The sequence below is a fragment of the Ostrinia nubilalis genome, chromosome 4 (genome assembly GCF_963855985.1).
Source record: "Ostrinia nubilalis chromosome 4, ilOstNubi1.1, whole genome shotgun sequence".
NCBI classification, from domain to species: domain Eukaryota; kingdom Metazoa; phylum Arthropoda; class Insecta; order Lepidoptera; family Crambidae; genus Ostrinia; species Ostrinia nubilalis.
The window spans coordinates 10,107,954-10,125,346 of NC_087091.1; the positions used below are offsets into that span (position 1 = coordinate 10,107,954).

The 17,393-nt window shown below is 35.2% G+C and overlaps 1 protein-coding gene across 1 annotated transcript; it reads right to left on the bottom strand.

Moving 5' to 3' along the window:
• Positions 1 to 445: 445 nt before the first annotated feature.
• Positions 446 to 14,590, bottom strand: LOC135071498 (protein lin-28 homolog). Its single transcript, XM_063965275.1, has 5 exons — positions 14,239 to 14,590; positions 7,370 to 7,503; positions 4,145 to 4,317; positions 3,161 to 3,281; positions 446 to 2,784 (listed from the first exon to the last, which is right to left on the bottom strand). Exons 1-5 carry the CDS (start codon positions 14,276 to 14,278, stop codon positions 2,704 to 2,706), a joined length of 549 nt encoding a protein of 182 aa, XP_063821345.1. The 5' UTR covers positions 14,279 to 14,590; the 3' UTR covers positions 446 to 2,703.
• Between the last annotated feature and the right edge of the window lie 2,803 nt (positions 14,591 to 17,393).

Consider the following 17,393-nt stretch of genomic DNA (forward strand, 5'->3'; position numbering starts at 1 on the left):
GGCGTCGGAACGAGTTGTGACGTGCGTGTAAACAACGATTTGGTAAAGATTTTACACACACGATAGTAATTTGCACACAGGTCATTAATTCGTAGGCTTAATAACCATGAATGATTAACATACTGCATGGATTGATTCTTTTGTTTATTTTGTAAGGTTTTAATATGCCAATAATAATAAATGTAATTATGGGCTTATCCAACACATTAACTGTAGTTTCAGGTTTTCTCCAGTCTCAAAGGGTTATCAATAAAAAGTTACACCCTAGTTGAACACTGTTCCAAAGTGACATTTGAAATTATGTCACTTTAAAACAGTGTTTAACTAGGGTGTAACTTTTTATTATTATTAGGGTTAGTCTATAAATATAAAACTGACAGCTTCTTTTCTACCGAGAATATTATTTTCTTTTACGTGATTGGCTACATTATGTTTGTATTAATGGACTAACGTTGGAATAATCATAAGTAAATGTCGTACCTATTAGAAAAACGCGGTTTACTTTTACTGTTTATTTTTCTTGAATAATAAAAAAACAAAAATTAAACTCTAAACGAAATACATTCCTCAAGAAATTCGGCATTTAGCAAAGATAGTTTGAAAAATATAATTGCTAGAATTTGTAAAATGTTAATTAACTTAAGAATAAACTCTATTTAACGATATTAAATTATGAGGTAGATGTTTCCAATAGTCTTTCATTTAAAATCTTAATTATAAATAATTACAATAAAACTACATTCTAATTGTAATTGAAAACGCAAAAAACCCGTAATATATTAAAGTTACTGGTAATACACCTTCTATGTGATGATATTCTTAACTATGATTGTCGACAGCTGACAAAGAATGTGTAAACATCTATCTGTTGCGACCTACATACTTAAAGCTCCCTTGAAACATTCCAGCCTGTTATAATGTGGTATAAAGTGATTACATCGATGGGTAGTTTAAACTATACTATAAATTATCATCTAACTAAAACATTACAGACTCCTCAAACTAAAATGTTAGAACACTTAATGGTGTGACTTCAAACTAAACTAGTGTTATGATTGGAATTGGAAAAACTGCAAAAAAATCACGTACTTTCTGAAAAGCCAGTACTTCTTGATACTTCTCGTAAATAAGCTTAATTATTACGAGTAATTAAAAGTAAAGGTACATGGCGCTGTAAGCAGGTCTAGTGTAGTGGGATCAAAATGTGCCTGGACGTTATTAGGTATTATGAAGTTGAAAGTGTCGCCAAATTAAATATAAATTCAAATAATTAAGAGGTATCTAGACAACTACAACAGACATTAAAAGTTGAATCTAATAATGTTTGTTTAACTCATTAGTTAATTGGGTGATTAGTAACAAATACGAAAATACATTTTGTATAGTGAATATGTTAGTTGCACCCATAAGTTGTACGTATGTTACTTTGTCGTATGCATTTGATAAATTGATTCGCTTAATTATTTCCCTTTTAGCATTGTTGTTGGCACTTGTAATATTGAACACAAAACTAAGCCAATCTCCCACTAGTTTACACACTTAATAATAAAACTTGTAACTATTGCAAAAGTTAATTATACCACATCTTAAACTTAAAGAAAATTGTTCACGACTGCAGTGCCAATGTCTAATTACGCAACATAAACGAATTTCACAAACCTATGATTAGTACTTTGAGCAAACAAAAGTCTCAATAATGCAGTCATTCATTGTACAGTATTAGTATAACAATTGTAGTTTTGTACTTTAAAATCAGCAACTTAAAACTATTTCTGATTGTAATGCTCTGATTAAAGGCGGCGTTCTTACAACTTTATCTGCTATACTTCAGGACACTATGAGTTTACTTCTTTGTATTTTATACTTAGTAATTATTATTGCAATAATGTTTGCTTTGGCACGTTTTCATAATTTAACAGTGTGAAAGATTACAATAAAACTATGATATTTAAAATTATACCTATCAAAACATTTCTGTTATTATAACATTGGCTTATTGTTAGATAGGTAAATTGATATTAGATTGTAAAAAGTACTTCATTATTTTTCTTATTTGTTGTTATTATGATAATAATAGTTATAAGTTTCTCCAATATTCTGGTTCTGAAATAGTATGGTAGAAAATGTAGAAAACGGATTTCATGAAAACTGTAAAATCAAGTTATTTTTACGTATTTATAAATTATTCGAAGTTCATAAAATATTTTCATAGCCATTCTAATACTTCTAAATCTATTTTACGGCTACGACCTAAAATTCTAACATAAAGTTTGTCATAATATTATAATATAGCAACAAATTAATAATAGTGATATAAACACACACTTAACTTTGGGTAAATACAATATAAAGTAAATCAATTAAGATATTGACACTCGAACACATAAAATTTGTACTTACGTTACATTTGCAAACTTAGGTAATAAAGATTCTATCAATAAAAATATGTATAATTTTTGTACTACATTATGGATTTGTACTGATCAGTCTTGTTGTAATTCTAGTTGATACTGTATCTAGAGGTATATTAAGTAAATGAGGTAGTTGTGTTTACATTAAAGAACTGGTAAATGCATTAGTTTACGTTATCGGGAACTCTTATCGTTACATTTTGTACTTTCGGCGTAAAAGTAAATGCGCTTAACAAGTAAATGATAAAATGTTGCCAGCCGTGAATAAGGTGGATGTATTCAAATGAAGGAGTTATGACTGCTGCGGGCTCCCCTGCTGACTCCCCTGGGAGCTGCCTGAACTCTTCGATTGCGGATCATCCTTTTTCTCAACCTAGAAATCGGAGATTATGATTTAAGACGTATAACAATTGAACAATATTTTTTATCCATATCAATAACATTTTTGAATTATATTTTCATTATTTTATAAATAATTTGATAAATAATTTCACATTATTAATAATACTCGTATTCGTTAATCAAAGTTACAGTTTAGAAACGTCTTTAATCTACTTAATCCTTGTTAGTCAAACTCTAAGCTATTTTTGTTTCATAAAGTTGGGGGACTCAGACACTGTGAAGAACCGATTTTTACGATTCTTATTTCCTTATGGCAATAGAAATTGTAAAAATTCTCCTTAAAATCCTTTTTACTGATTCCTATTGTAATAATTTTATGTAAGAATTAAATATTAAGTCAATAATACCTTCACTGGGCAGTCGGCAATGAGGTGATCTTCGCTCTTGCAGTTGTGACATCTCTTTGGTTGCGGCCCGATGCTGCACTTGGCGGCTATGTGGTTGGCGAACTCACCACAATTGTAGCAGCTGGAATGAGAAATAAAATAATAATATTATTTTCATGTCATTTACAACACGTTTTACCTCGATAATTTAATATTTTCGGGTTACACTGTTGTTCATATTAAATTGGGGAGGAGGACCTGTGGTAGTAAAAATATCAGAAAACACTACTACGAGTATTTTGTAACTTTTACGTATCAACTCAAATGTGGTACTACTGTCTTGTGAGTGACATGTTATGGCGAAGGTGCATGCCTAGAGCAGTCCATGAGCTTTTATTAAGCCTAATTTTATGTGAAATAGAATCAAACTGTATCTGTCAACTATTGGTACCACTGAAACTTCTGAAAAGGCTCTATAGAATGTCAAAGAGTCAGTAACTTCACCTGACGTTAAACTTTTTATAAATATTTGGCACTCATAATCTACTAACCCTCGCACGCAGAAGCTATATACAGCTATAACAGTAGCTAAGCCTTGTCGCCCATGAAGGATATCACCGGATTTTCCTGAAGCGCTTCTTGGAGAGTGGGCGGCGATGCGAGCTCTGGCAGTCGACGGCGGAGGGCCCGGACACGCGCGTCGCCTCCAGCCCCTTGTTAAACTCCTTGCACTCGAACTCCAGCTCCTCTTTGGCATCAAGAAAACTCACCGGATCTTTCTGAAGCGCTTCTCCAGCCCCTTGTCGGACTTTTTGCCCTCTCCACCTCCTTTTGTCGCCCATCAAGAGAACTCACCGGATCTTCCTGAAGCGCTTCTTGGAGAGCGGACGGCGATGCGAGCCCTGGCAGTCGACGGCGGAGAGCCCAGACACGCGCGTCACCTCCAGCCTCTTGTCCAACTCCTTGCACTTGACCTGCTCTTCGTCGCTCATCAAAGGAACTCACCGAATCTTCCTGAAGCGCTTCTTGGAGAGCGGACGGCGATGCGAGCCCTGGCAGTCGACGGCGGAGGGCCCGGACACGCGCGTCGCCTCCAGCCCCTTGTCGGACTCCTTGCACTCGAACTCCACCTCCTCTTCGTCGCCCAGCGATCGGAAGCCGTGCATTTGGATGACGCTCTGAAGAAAGAAAGTTGAGTAAGCACTGGTAAGATTAGATGTTTGAAATAAAAAAAATGCATTACATTTACACCATGGGCTCGTAAATGGAGGAAGGAATAGTTTAACCACCTAAAAAGTAATGTTATCAAAAATTAGATTAATAAAATACAAGACTAGCTCCTTAGCATTCTTTCGATCCCATCACGTTACAAATTATTTTACGTCTCTTGTAGAAAGGGAACTTGATAGCAGATCAGTAGGTATGTATTATAGGACTTTTAAGTCTAGTGATATACCCATTCCCCACTCCTTAAAACTTGACCATCAATTGAATATAATGACCAAAGTAATTCAAATTTATTTATATTCGTCCAGATAATACCAGATAATACTTTTGGAAATGTAACAGCGGTTAGGTCAGAAAGCTAGAAGTGGCAATCGTGATAGTTTTTCTGGTTTTTTCAGTTAATCCTGCTTGTGCCAGTCAATACTACTTCAAATCACCTACTCATCGAACTAGTTAAGTATTTTTAACTTTTCATTATAAAACGGGATACTTGACTATTGAACACGTAAGTAAAATCTTATCCACGCATTTGATTACCCGCATGAGGGACTGGAGGCACGTGTACTAACTATTAATCATAGGATGCACATATTGCACTGTTATGGGAATAGTCAGATAACACAAACGTCACAAATAAATGAATCCAGTTATTATTAACCCTTTGGTGGAGATGTTAGATTAGATTTATACAGGACTAGCTTCTGTCCGTGGCTTCGTCCGCATGGAATTCGATATTCGGATTAAAATATGTATCTTAGTAGTTTTAATAAAGGTTTTTTTTAATAATCCTCTATTAAGGATACGTTTTCAAATATTAGCGTCATGTTTAAGAATTATGAAATGAAAGTCATTTGAAGTCCAATAGATAAAAATCTAGTATTTGTTTCTATTCTTGTTCCACAAAAATACTCAAAAAAAATTCAGCCTTTGCCGAAGTTAATTAGTTATGTAGTACCTACCTATTTGATAATAGAAATACAATATTACACAATGGTTTCGGTTTTTTATCTACATATTCAGATGTCTTGTACGTATCAAATACTTGGGAAACCCATTAACGGTAAAGGAGAAACAATATGTAGTGATAGACACGCTCGAGCACCCTAGATATCATGCACCAAAAACATAACCCTCCTTCGAGCAGGCAGCGTAATAGATAAAGTGAAATGAACTTTAAAATCCAATTGAAATATTGAATTACAAACGTGTGTGGAAAGTTGAAATGTTATCAATGTGTATATGCAACAAAACCATTAACCAACGTATCGTTTACGAGAAAAAATGACATTATCAAACTTCCGACAATATAGTCTTGACCCAATATTAAATTTTACTGCTAACGTCTCGCTGTAGCGTACGAAGTACAAGTTTGGTGGCGTAAATGTATGGAAAAAACATCCGGCCTTGATAAGCCGAGCAAACAAATAAGCGCTCTATCGGGTCAACCGCTAGATACGACTACATATTTTGTCAATGATTTTACTTTTTCTTCTGCTACACCAAACTTTGGACACCTAGTAATAGATTGTTTCCTTAAATAGCAATTCATAATTTTAATCCCATTTAAAATTTGTGTTAACAGTGGTTAGATTCCTTTGTGAGTATGAATAAATAAAACGTAAACACATGTTTGATGATGAAGTAATCTAATCTATTCTAAATTGGATATTTTAAGACGTTACAAACACGCTCGTAGCAAGTAGCCGAGTACGTCGCAGGACCTATCGCAACACAACGGCGCAATTCCGTCGTCCGAGTAGATACCCGAATAAATAAAGCATTAGCCAATAAGTACGCAATACTCGACACTACTTCAATTATAAAAAACACGCGCTCAAACAAAGGCACACAATTGATAGGCCCTTAAAGAACCGGATGTCGAGGAACGAACTTTATACGTTATCAGGAACATCTTACCCAATTATAGGGTGGAACTTACATTTAAAATTCAACGCATTTAACTTCATTTTAAGCAATTATGCTAATAAGTGTTCATCAACAGGTGTTCAATATGTGTCATCCATAATAAAAAGTTTTCCTACGCTTACAAAGTTATGTTAGATACGTTTTAACAATAACTGGTCTGAATTGAAACGGTAGTTATAAATAAACAACGCATCAAGTTTGAGTCAAAAACCAACAAGGGTTTTTCAAATTGACTTAATTAAAAAATTAAAATAGAATCGTTTAAGAAAATTGATTTCTAGAAAGCAATATACTCGCTAGGTCTATTATTTATAATACGATCACTCAAATGGCAATATTTCTACTAATGTCAAATTAGTAACCATTTTAAATCTGCCGAAGACAAGATGAGGCTATAAAACTGTGCATTTCTTTATTGCATTATGAATATTGTGAACAGCCCCCCGCGGCACGATGCGTTGTGAAGAATGTGGTTACGACCATCGTAAAATGTCACCTGCGCTCCAAATGAATTCCATAGAATTAAGCATCTTATTGACTACCTCATGTCGACCCAGCGGTAAGGTTTAATAGTGAAACAATTATCAGCGAGCTTATGAACTTACAGTAGTATAAGTTTTATGATTTAGTAATAAGATTTAACGATTTCCCGTTGTTATTGTTTATCGCTGTAAAACTTTAGTAATCGATTAGGTTTTAATTACGGGTAATGTTAAAGATATTAAAAGATGGAAGAGTGTTAAACAAGCGCAAACAAGAGAAATTTACGTGCATTTATTTTTGTTAATTAGGTTTTCCTGACAGTAATCCACGAATACAGATAGATATCTTGGAAAAATCTTATATTCGTTAGGTAAAAGAAGCTCTACAAATACATATAGAGTCTAAACAATTTCCAAGATTAAAGCAAATTGCTTGATACTAGTTGACTGAGTTTCTTGCACTGCCTCTTCTAAGCACTGGCACATTATTATTGTCCCGAATTGTAGAGATAAGTAATACAAATGAAAAAATTGGAACAGGTAAAAAAACTAAAACATACCTACTTAAAATAAGCGATTTTTTGTGTCTTTTTACCTGATGAACGAAGACGTCTTGGCCGCCATCGTCAGGGGTGATGAACCCCCAGCCCTTGGCCACGTTGAACCACTTGCAGCGGCCGCGCCGGGTCACCCCTATCACGCCGGCCGCGCCGCTCGCGCCCCCTGCACCTGCAATGCAATAACAATAACTTTCAAATCTTGTCTTTTAAATAAAGTAAACCATTTTTACAAAGGTAAACATCGAGTTTCATTCTTCAATATAAAGTAAAAGTAATAAGTTATTCGATTAGCTGTGTCCACGACTTCAAATCGAAACGAAAATCATTTGAATATTTTTCCCGTTTTCGCAACATTTTTCATGCGCATGATGGTGCCTTCCTCAATATGGGATATCCAATACAAAAATATAATTTCAAATAGGACCAGTAGTTTCCGAAATTAGCGCGTTCATCAAACATACCAAACTTTTCAATTGTATAATATTAGTAGAGATTCAAACTTCTAAACTAAAAATGATAGTCAATGTAATCCCAACTAATATTATAAATGCGAAAGTAACTCTGTCTGTCTGTCTGTCTGTTACGCTTTCCCGCTTAAACCTCGCAACCGATTTTGATGAAATTTGGCATAGAGATAGTTTGAGTCCCGGGAAAGAACATAGGATAGTTTTTATCCCGGTTTTTGAAACAGGGACGCGCGCGATAAAGTTTTTCTGTGATAGACAAAATTCCACGCGGGCGAAGCCGCGGGCGGAAAGCTAGTTGTAGAATAAGATAGTAGGTAACTGTTACATTCATACGATATGTGGCTAGGTACCTATTCGATAAAACCAATTTATCTTTAATTACATCATAGTCTTGTTCTATTACGGCTATTTACGACTGTTAAACCAAACGAATTTGATACTCAGAACATGTATTGGATACATACGCGTGTCTAGTTACATCAGCTAATAGTTTTTGATAACCATACAAATTACGGTGCATAACACTTTTAAATCCAATAAAAATCTACATTGTGATTGTGTATGTACATTCCAACAGATCCCAATGGCTTTTCCCAGCTCACTAACTCAAGTTAGTGTTGTTAGTAATAATATTTTACGAAAACTGCGCGTCTTTGATTGAGATTTGGTAATCATACATTACAATTTTATAGAATGGAGTTCGGTTTACTTTGATTGCATTAGTGGGTTGTCCCCTCGTAAATGCATGCATAGACATTTGCCGTTCGGAAATCTATTAGCAATAAATAAGGGCCCACGATCGCTTACTGGACTAAGAAAGGGTATACCATTCCCCTTATCGGCTGCTTCACAAAAAAGAACGTGGGAACTGAATCGAAAAATACACTCCTCTTTTTATATGTCACTATAGCTATTAACCTCAAAGACGTACTTAAGCATATTAAGTTTCATTATAAATCACGGCATCGGTTATTTTCTGTGAATAACTTAATATTTATAATCTTATTAGTCAACTTTTAGTGTTCTATCAAAGTTTGGTATGACTAATGAAGAGAACGCTTCCGCCGAACGTGTGACTGTGTATTGAACAATTCGGATGTAAAAGGTCACGATGACTAAGTGATACGGTAAAACAATACTACCGAGAATTCCATTCATATCTTTATTTTGCATTTGATTTGAATCATTATGTCTTGAGCAGATAACCGATATACCTTACCTACTTGCTTTCAGATTAATCGTGTGACGACATACTCTGATAAAAATACGCTTATATTTTTCAAACTATAGTATATCAAGCATTCTTGTAATTAATTATGGCGTTATCTTTACAGTGATATTAAACCTATCCTAGTTCATTTAAAATGTATTAAAATAACTTAAAACTCACAAAAATACATAAATATTAACCGTACCTATCAATCTAAGCACTACGTTGTTAAGTATTTCTTCTGCTGTAGTGGAAGCTGAAATTTTGCTGCTCCTGTCATATTATCATAAATTATGCTTCATTTTAATTACACCTAGCTTCTAGCTAGTCCTCCGGCATGCTGCGAACGCTACAACAACCTCAAGTCTTCGCTAATTCGATATGCATTTCCATGTGCTGGTATGAAAGCTAAGCAAATTATTTCTGGCTACGCGGCGGAGGTAAAAGCGAGCGCACACACGTGGCTGCGGGGGGAGGCGAGGAATGCGAGGTATTTGGGTTGCGTGGCTTGCGTTTCTGGTACCTTTTCATTCATTGCTCTAGCACTGCACCTAAGGCCGCCGCGAAGGCAGCGAACTCACGATTAAATGCACCATCGATTCAAATTCCAAGCAAAATCGATGTTCACTCCGGAATCCAGTCGGACCCGCCACTGAAAGCTTTTAGAAAGCTGACAATAAGTACTTGTTTACAGTTCTTATGTCGTAATGAATGTTGTTGTTTTGACATTCGCTACGTGAGAACATGCACGCGCCTGCAAGTACGAGCTACCTTTTCTAGGGTAACTTGGATGTTTTTTATTTGGTTTTTATTGTTATAGTGTTTTCAATGGGAATGAAAAATGGTTGCGGATAGAGTTTTGTTAATGAATCAACGTGTACAGATTCTTACGGGTTATTCTTTTCTTCACATAATCTTCTTTGTTTCTTAAAGCTATCACTTGAGAGAACCATTAATGATAGATAATGAGGTATATATTTCCGATTGCATTTAATGAAACTTTTTTTTCAGCGCCTAATTACGAGTAGATAAAATCGTTTCGTAAGAGATTCTTATCCAACCCGATTTCATTAATGAACACTTCTTGTAGACTATCTCAGGACACCCATGAACTTATCTATGAAGGGTCTTATCAAAATGCTTATGGTGATGCCTTGAATTTAAAGAACGAAGTTATATTTGTAGTTAACATTCCTTTGCTACGACATTTTACTTTCATAACTTAAAATTCAACGTGAAAGTTTAAAATTATGTTTCAACTACACTCCAAATGCGAGGGAAACATAGGAACTGCATCCACTAAAACGTAAATAGACGTCACTAAGAATTAAGGGGATTGAGAAATATGACATCCAGCCCGCTTGAATAGAGTGGCGCTTATTAATATAATGTAGTAGCAGCGTACAATCGGCAGCGCAAGCGCAGCGAAGGCGTGTATCTGTTTTGTAGTTCTGTTTATTCAGCATGGCGCCCGCCCGCGCCCCGCCGGCCGCCGCCGCCCGCGCCGACATACTCACACGCCGGAATTTCAATGCAACCAAAATTCTTGCGCATGCGTAACATTTCGTTGCATTCCGTTCAGAGCGAGCCTTCAAATATTTGATAGTAAAACATAACCCTCCCACTCCCAGCACGCTTCGCAGACAAACACTGCGCCGCTAAGATCCCATTGAATTATTTCAATTGCAACTCATTGCCGAACTTTATGATATCCAATTCGAATAAACAGCCAATTCCGAACTAAAATATACACTTAAATACGTGCGTTTCCGGAAAAATGTTAACAGGACGACATCGCCCAAATTACCGGGCGGGAGACAGCAATCGTGACATTTCATGTTTATTGTTAGTTCCTACGGCGATTATGCTATTTTAGAACTTGAGTTAAATTAAGCTCGTGTCATTTTAAAAGCAGGAAGGGGAAATTCTACGCATATTTTAAGTAGGGCATTTTAAGCTTACGCGCACACAGCTTACGACTCTTATCTTGAGAAATAGCTAGGAAACTTTTATTATTGTTTTGTTAACAAAAACTGTTTAATACAACTGCTGATAATAATTTAAGGCAGTTAGTTGTTTAAAGAGTGCAATGTTTTGAGCTTATAATACAGCGTGATATGCTGTAGCGCTTTGTTTCAGGAACTTTAAATGAGCTTTGACATATAATTGTCCGTCTTTTTCATTGATTAAGTCAACTTTAAAACATTTTCTGAAAATGAATTACCCTAAAGGAAATGTAGAGTTGGATAAATTGTACAGCTTTACAGTTTTTTACGGATTTGGTCGCCCAAGCTTTTAGCAGCTTTCTTTTTAGTTTCGTGTCTTCATCGTGGCCTTCTATACAAGTTTTTTTCAGCACATATTATTATGATGTCACAAGATGATATAATTTAACTAGTACCTAAATGTCAAATCTCGGCGATGTCTTTGATTTTTTTATTCATTTTACCTACACATTGTCATTATTTGTCGTATATAATGAAATAGGTAAGTTTTGTAATTAAAAACAGCCACATTAAGCTATTATTACTTATCTATGTTACTATTATCTAAGTATACGTATAACATAGATATGAAAAGCGTATGAAGTGCCAATTATTTTCGATTATTTGATTGCTTAATTTAAATTTAATAACTGAGTGAACTCGTGATAACATAATACGAGTACCTTCATAAGATTCTAATGTCATGTCAGATAAATAAGTTTAATTAAAACAATATAGTTTATCTATTACCTACCTACCTATATTTTAGGCTCTTAACTTTTTAGTTCTAAAAGCGCTTAGAGACAAAAAAATAGTTTACCTCGGAAATCTTATAAGATTTGAACACACCGTTTTTCGTGAATTAAATTAAACTTTTAACATTATAAAATCTTTAAAAATACATAACCCTGTTGATTAAAGACATTTTTTTCTCTTTTGGCACCAAAACCATTGATGAATATTTCTTATTTTTTATATGAATGAATTAACTACTATAATTCGTTATGTTTACGCGTTATTCTTAACAGCACGTGATTTGATTTCGGTGTAAATTTATTTTCGCGACCAATAAGTACTTACTAAGTCGTTAAGTTAAAAAAATAATTATTAATGAATATTAAAATCTTTTATTAATGATTTTCTTAACTATTATCGATTTTTATTTCGGTAATTTTTAAGAAATAATTCATGATAATTTTTTGAATAAACTAAACTTAGTACATTACTTACTTAAAAGCTTTTCATAAATAAAGGCGTGTATTTATTGAGAACTTTATTATTATTTACATAGAAACCCAAATTGCAAATAATCATCGTGAGAAACAATTTGTATGAAGATAAAAGCTGGACTAACACAATAATACTATTAGGGACATTAGGCGTAGAGCACACGTGTTCATTTACGTCGGAAGCTCATTGACATCATGATATTAATGACTCAACCAAACAATTTTGAATGAAAAAATATACCTACGATATTACACCATGGGATAGGAAAACCAAAAAAATAATAAGATTTTAATTTTACATTCATAAAATTGTGTAAAAGAATACAATCCTGAAAACGTTAAACCGATTAGTCGTGACATATTCAGAGAATATCAACATGGCATCGTGTGACGGCGACAAAAATGTAGGATTACATTGGGCCTAGTATTCCCGTTCCATAAGGTCATTGACATGCAACGTGCTGTACAAAATGTGGAGGTTTCCAGCAACACTTCGTTACATCATCAAGGCACACTCTTTGATGCCTAAACATTATAATTAGGTGATTTTAATGAAAATATATTCTTTTTTTGCGTGAATGAAATAAAATCTTTGCCAAAATAGCCAAATATTTAAATTGTCATTCATTCACAAATTCTTAGATAGTTACCTACTTGATTTGGTATACAAAACACATATTTGCATTGATCGTGTGATGCATGACCAGCAAGTAAATGAAATGACCTAAAACGTTCTGCCATTCACTAGTTCGGCTGTTATCAATCGTCGGTATGGAATTTGAACGTGAATCATCGTCAAGTGGCGCTTTTGCTTTGGGATCTAAAGCTAGGAGGGAAAGAGACAGCCGAATGTACCACCATTCAGATTTAATTGACTGGTTACGAACTCGGACCCTGCCGTAGGGACGTAACGTTACTTAACATCGACTTTCTAAACATTCCAAATAGTTCCTCTTGGAATGACGCGCTCATAGCAAATATTTTCGTTTCAAATAACTATTAATTTGAGACTGATTAGTTGTTAATTAAAATTACTTCAACTTGTCGACTTTGCGCCTAAAATACGTTATAGTTTTGATACTGTGTGCGCAGTTGTGTAACAGTGTAAACAGAATTGTCTAATCAGCATAAAAATATCGACAGTGCGTTCGTCACTAGAGCTTCGGCATGCCGATGACAAAAACACGTAGTGGAGGAATGGTGGGGATCGGGAGCGAAGATTAAGGTCCTTCTAAAATGCAGTCGGCCTACCTAAGCACACACAAGTGTTTTTCACTAGAGCCAAACGGCAGCGGTCGCATTTGAGACCTTATTCTAATTGCTATAGAGTGCTCGTCGGCACAGAACGGTGCACGCAATCGCTCGCACGCGAGTAAAACAGAGTCGTAGGCATAGTAAACAATTGCCGCTTCGATGCGTAGACCTTGTTAGATAAATACTCATGCAACTACTTTATCATTCTATTATTTATAATATTCCAATTCGTTCAATAAAATACAAATTGTTGTTGCGATCAAAGTCAGTTTAACTAATAGATGTTTACCAATATTTGGAAATAAAATTATGTATGCTTTGTTATTGGTATAATAGTGCTACGTCATTCGTTTGGTGTTTACAGATCAAAGCGAATAACAAATGCGCAAATAACGACTTAACAAGAATAGAGTTAAAGCTTCCAAAACATTCATAATTTTATTAATGTATGTTGTTGTTGATCAACACCACCAGTAAACATGGTACACATGTGTGACAGCGGATCGGGATCGGGCCACTATTAACCTCGATTCAAATATTTCCATTGATGTAAAAAACAACTGTTTGGGACTCGCTTCCCGAGCCCTGCATACATCACATCCGTTCGATAAGGACTCAAGTTCCAATACAGTCAACCACTTAAGCGTATGCACGCACCCTTACCACGTGTCAATCTAAACTACAAATACAAACCAGGTAACTGAAAGCACAAACAAATTGCTGTGAGAAATTTCAAATCTTGAGTGAGTTTATACTTACTCGAAGAGGGAACTGCATTTCCGCCTTCCCTCCCGCTCATGGTATGTAAGTAACTAAAAAATAACTGGCACCACAAATATCACCTCTTCGTAATATCCATCATTCACATGAATAAAAGGCACTTTAATTAGGTTATTCTCATTTAAATTTACAGTTTGCGCGCTTTCTTAATGTTATCAACTATCAAAATGTAGGTGCATGAGACCGAACGCGCGTGCGCGCGAAGCGACCTACGACGCGTACGCAGCTCGACTGCATCGAAAACTAGTGACAGTGGCTCAGAGCAGCGGAGTGGCGCGACGATGCGGTCGGTCCCTTCCCGGATATCGCTAAGCAAGTAATTTTTTAAATAGAGAATCTAACGGAACGTGTGCACTGCCCGAAAGCGCCGGCCGCTTTACCCCAAGTCCCCGACACGAAATGTGTCACTTGACGGTGCGCCGCGTCTCGAGCTACGCTTCCACCAGAAGGCAGAAAGGGCACGCTGCAGGGTGAACGGCACCACCCAGCGCCACCGGCCGCGCCGCCGACACAAACACTCCACAAAAAACATTTCTCAATACAGAACCGAAGCCGTAAATCTATTGGGGATATCCAAGTTTTGATGCCTCTTTTGTTTTTAAAAGCGCGTCTTCAGCGCGATCGCCGTGGTTTTGTTTGATTTTATTAACACTTTTATCTGTTTTTATTATAAACACTGAATTCTTGAATCTGACTTAATTTAATGGTTTTGATTGTTTTAACTGAGTTATTTTTTTTTTCAAGTTTCAAGAAGGTAGAGCGGTATAGCATACACATACAGCACCAAGATCAGGAAATGTCCTGGTGGGAATGATAACGAATCAATATTCGGCAATAAAGTTTAAATTAGGTGGCATTTTTTTTACTTATTTTTATGTAGAGTCAATTTTTAAACGTATTATCTTATTCTTTTATTCAGCTTGTCAGTTGTTCAGGTGATCGATGAGTTTTTAAATCACCATTATGTGTCACTAGCCTTACTATCCTGCATTGAAGCATCCCGATCAAGCTCCTCCGGCCTCAAGGCTCAAGTTTCCGGAATGCGGAGTTGGCATCTACTAACTTTGTCTTTAGCTCGGCATCCGCGAAATAAGGATCATTAGTAAATTCTTGCGCTAAAATATTGTTAAGATTCACTATCGTATTATTAAAGGTTCTCAGTTTATTTCAAAATCCTGAAGGATGGGAATATAATAGCCTTGAATTGATTAACAAAACAGGAAGATAAAACTTTTGGTCAATATTAAAACGGAAGAGAAGTCAAGAGGGATACATCCATTTTGCACGTGCATAATTCAACTTAATTAATTACTATCTTCTCAACTGCTTAGTAAGTTTTCTACGATTTTATGTCTCTATTTATAATGTTAGATAATGCATCAGTTTTCAATTTACATTTCAGAACACCTGATATTTAAACGTAAAGATAGATCGTAATCTCTGTGCTGTTCTATTTATTGTACGAAGGTAATTCGATACTACTTTCTAACACCCATTACATTCATATTTGTTATCAACGGAAAAATCGCAAAAACTTATCTTTTAACCAGGATTGTCACCTTCAAAGGGCAAGTGTCCTTTCTAAATAAATATCAGTCGTATAATCACAAACTCACAAAAGGTAAGCTAATTGTTCAAAAATTGCCATACAAACCCCTCGCATTTATAATGTTTGCTATTTATAAAGCTTTATTGTTATTAGTGTGACAATTTCACGTCGACTTTTTCCACGTTTCGATGTTTTCAGTACCCGTGTAGCAAGGAGCAGCCCCTTCGCGGAGATGTCAAAATGTGACGGACCTAACCGGACCCATTGTCACTATTCTAATCCACATATGATTATGCATCGACAATAGAAGACCCACAAGAGAGACAAGTTTTGAAAATAATGAAACTCAACCGATTGTCGTGTACTTTCACTGATCTCTCACCCCACGGCTTACTAACTAGACGTAAGCTGAATTATTTTCTATGATGCACTATGTTAATTTTGATGTCCACTCGCTAATCACGGCCTTTGTCATTCAGATTTTCTTCCCCAATCTCGAGGAGACAGCGAACAATCAAAAATAATTTGGTGCGAATCTTAAAACCGCTGCTAACAAGATTAAATTAATATTTCAAATGAAATCTACTGTTAACGGTCCACTTAATTTGTAATATCTTAAGAGATCAATACCTACTATTTAGGTCCACTTCCGTATCCTCTATTTAAACTACAACATTATAATGAACAAATGCGCATGGTATTACTTTGCAAAAGAAAGAAATATTATTTAGATCACTGAAAGTTTAAAATTGCTTTGCAAACGATTGCTAATTCTAAAAGTGTGGAATAAGCAAAAAAAAATATAAGAGATAATAAATCATTATTTTAGACGTAATTTGATTCTTTTTAATTTTATTATACATATTTTCAAATACTTCAACAAACTCTCAAATGCATTATACGTGCATTATTAGTAAGTATAGCATATTTTGTAATTTAATTTGTAAATAAATAATGAATCTGTTGTAAAAAGCTGTACAGTTGTCAAATTCCTAGAAACTAGAATTACATAAGTATTTGCAGAAGTTATTAGTTAGTAAATTGTTTTATTAAGTGATTTAGATCGTTTCGTCCCAAACAAAATCTCTCTCTCATTAAAAACTTATAACCAGGAATATTATACTCAACAAAATATTACATTCCAGCATTGTTTAAAAATGACTCTACATAATTTAGCTAACTTTACAAGTTTTACAACAGCGCCATCTACAATGGCTTCAAAACTCTGCATGTTTTTATAAAAGCTCTCGATCATAGTCGAGGTTCCGCATCCTCCGAAGCTTCAAATAAAGTACAGTATTCAAACTATAGATGGCGGCATTTTCGTAGCACAACACTGCCATCTAGTTAGAGCTTAATAGCAACTTTTAAGTTCAACTTTGAGGCGCCCCTAAGCTTTGCCACGAAGGGCCTCGATTCGGGTACCTATTGTTATGTTTATGTTTGATAGAGGCGTTTCCCTCGAAGGGTGGTGCTTGCGTTAGCCCTATTCTACAATAGGTATTTATATTGAAGAAAATTACGATGAACAAGATACAACGAATGTTTTTTTAATCAACCAAAAAATAATGACAATAATAATATT

Bases quoted from the DNA above. Each gene is read 5' to 3' on its own strand.
- LOC135071498 (XM_063965275.1), bottom strand. From the start codon at position 14,278: ATGAGCGGGAGGGAAGGCGGAAATGCAGTTCCCTCTTCGA. The intron at 7,504-14,238 runs GTAAGTATAAAC...ATTGCATTGCAG, and splicing joins AAATGCAGTTCCCTCTTCGA to GTGCAGGGGGCGCGAGCGGC. The intron at 4,318-7,369 runs GTAAAAAGACAC...TTCTTTCTTCAG, and splicing joins AAGACGTCTTCGTTCATCAG to AGCGTCATCCAAATGCACGG.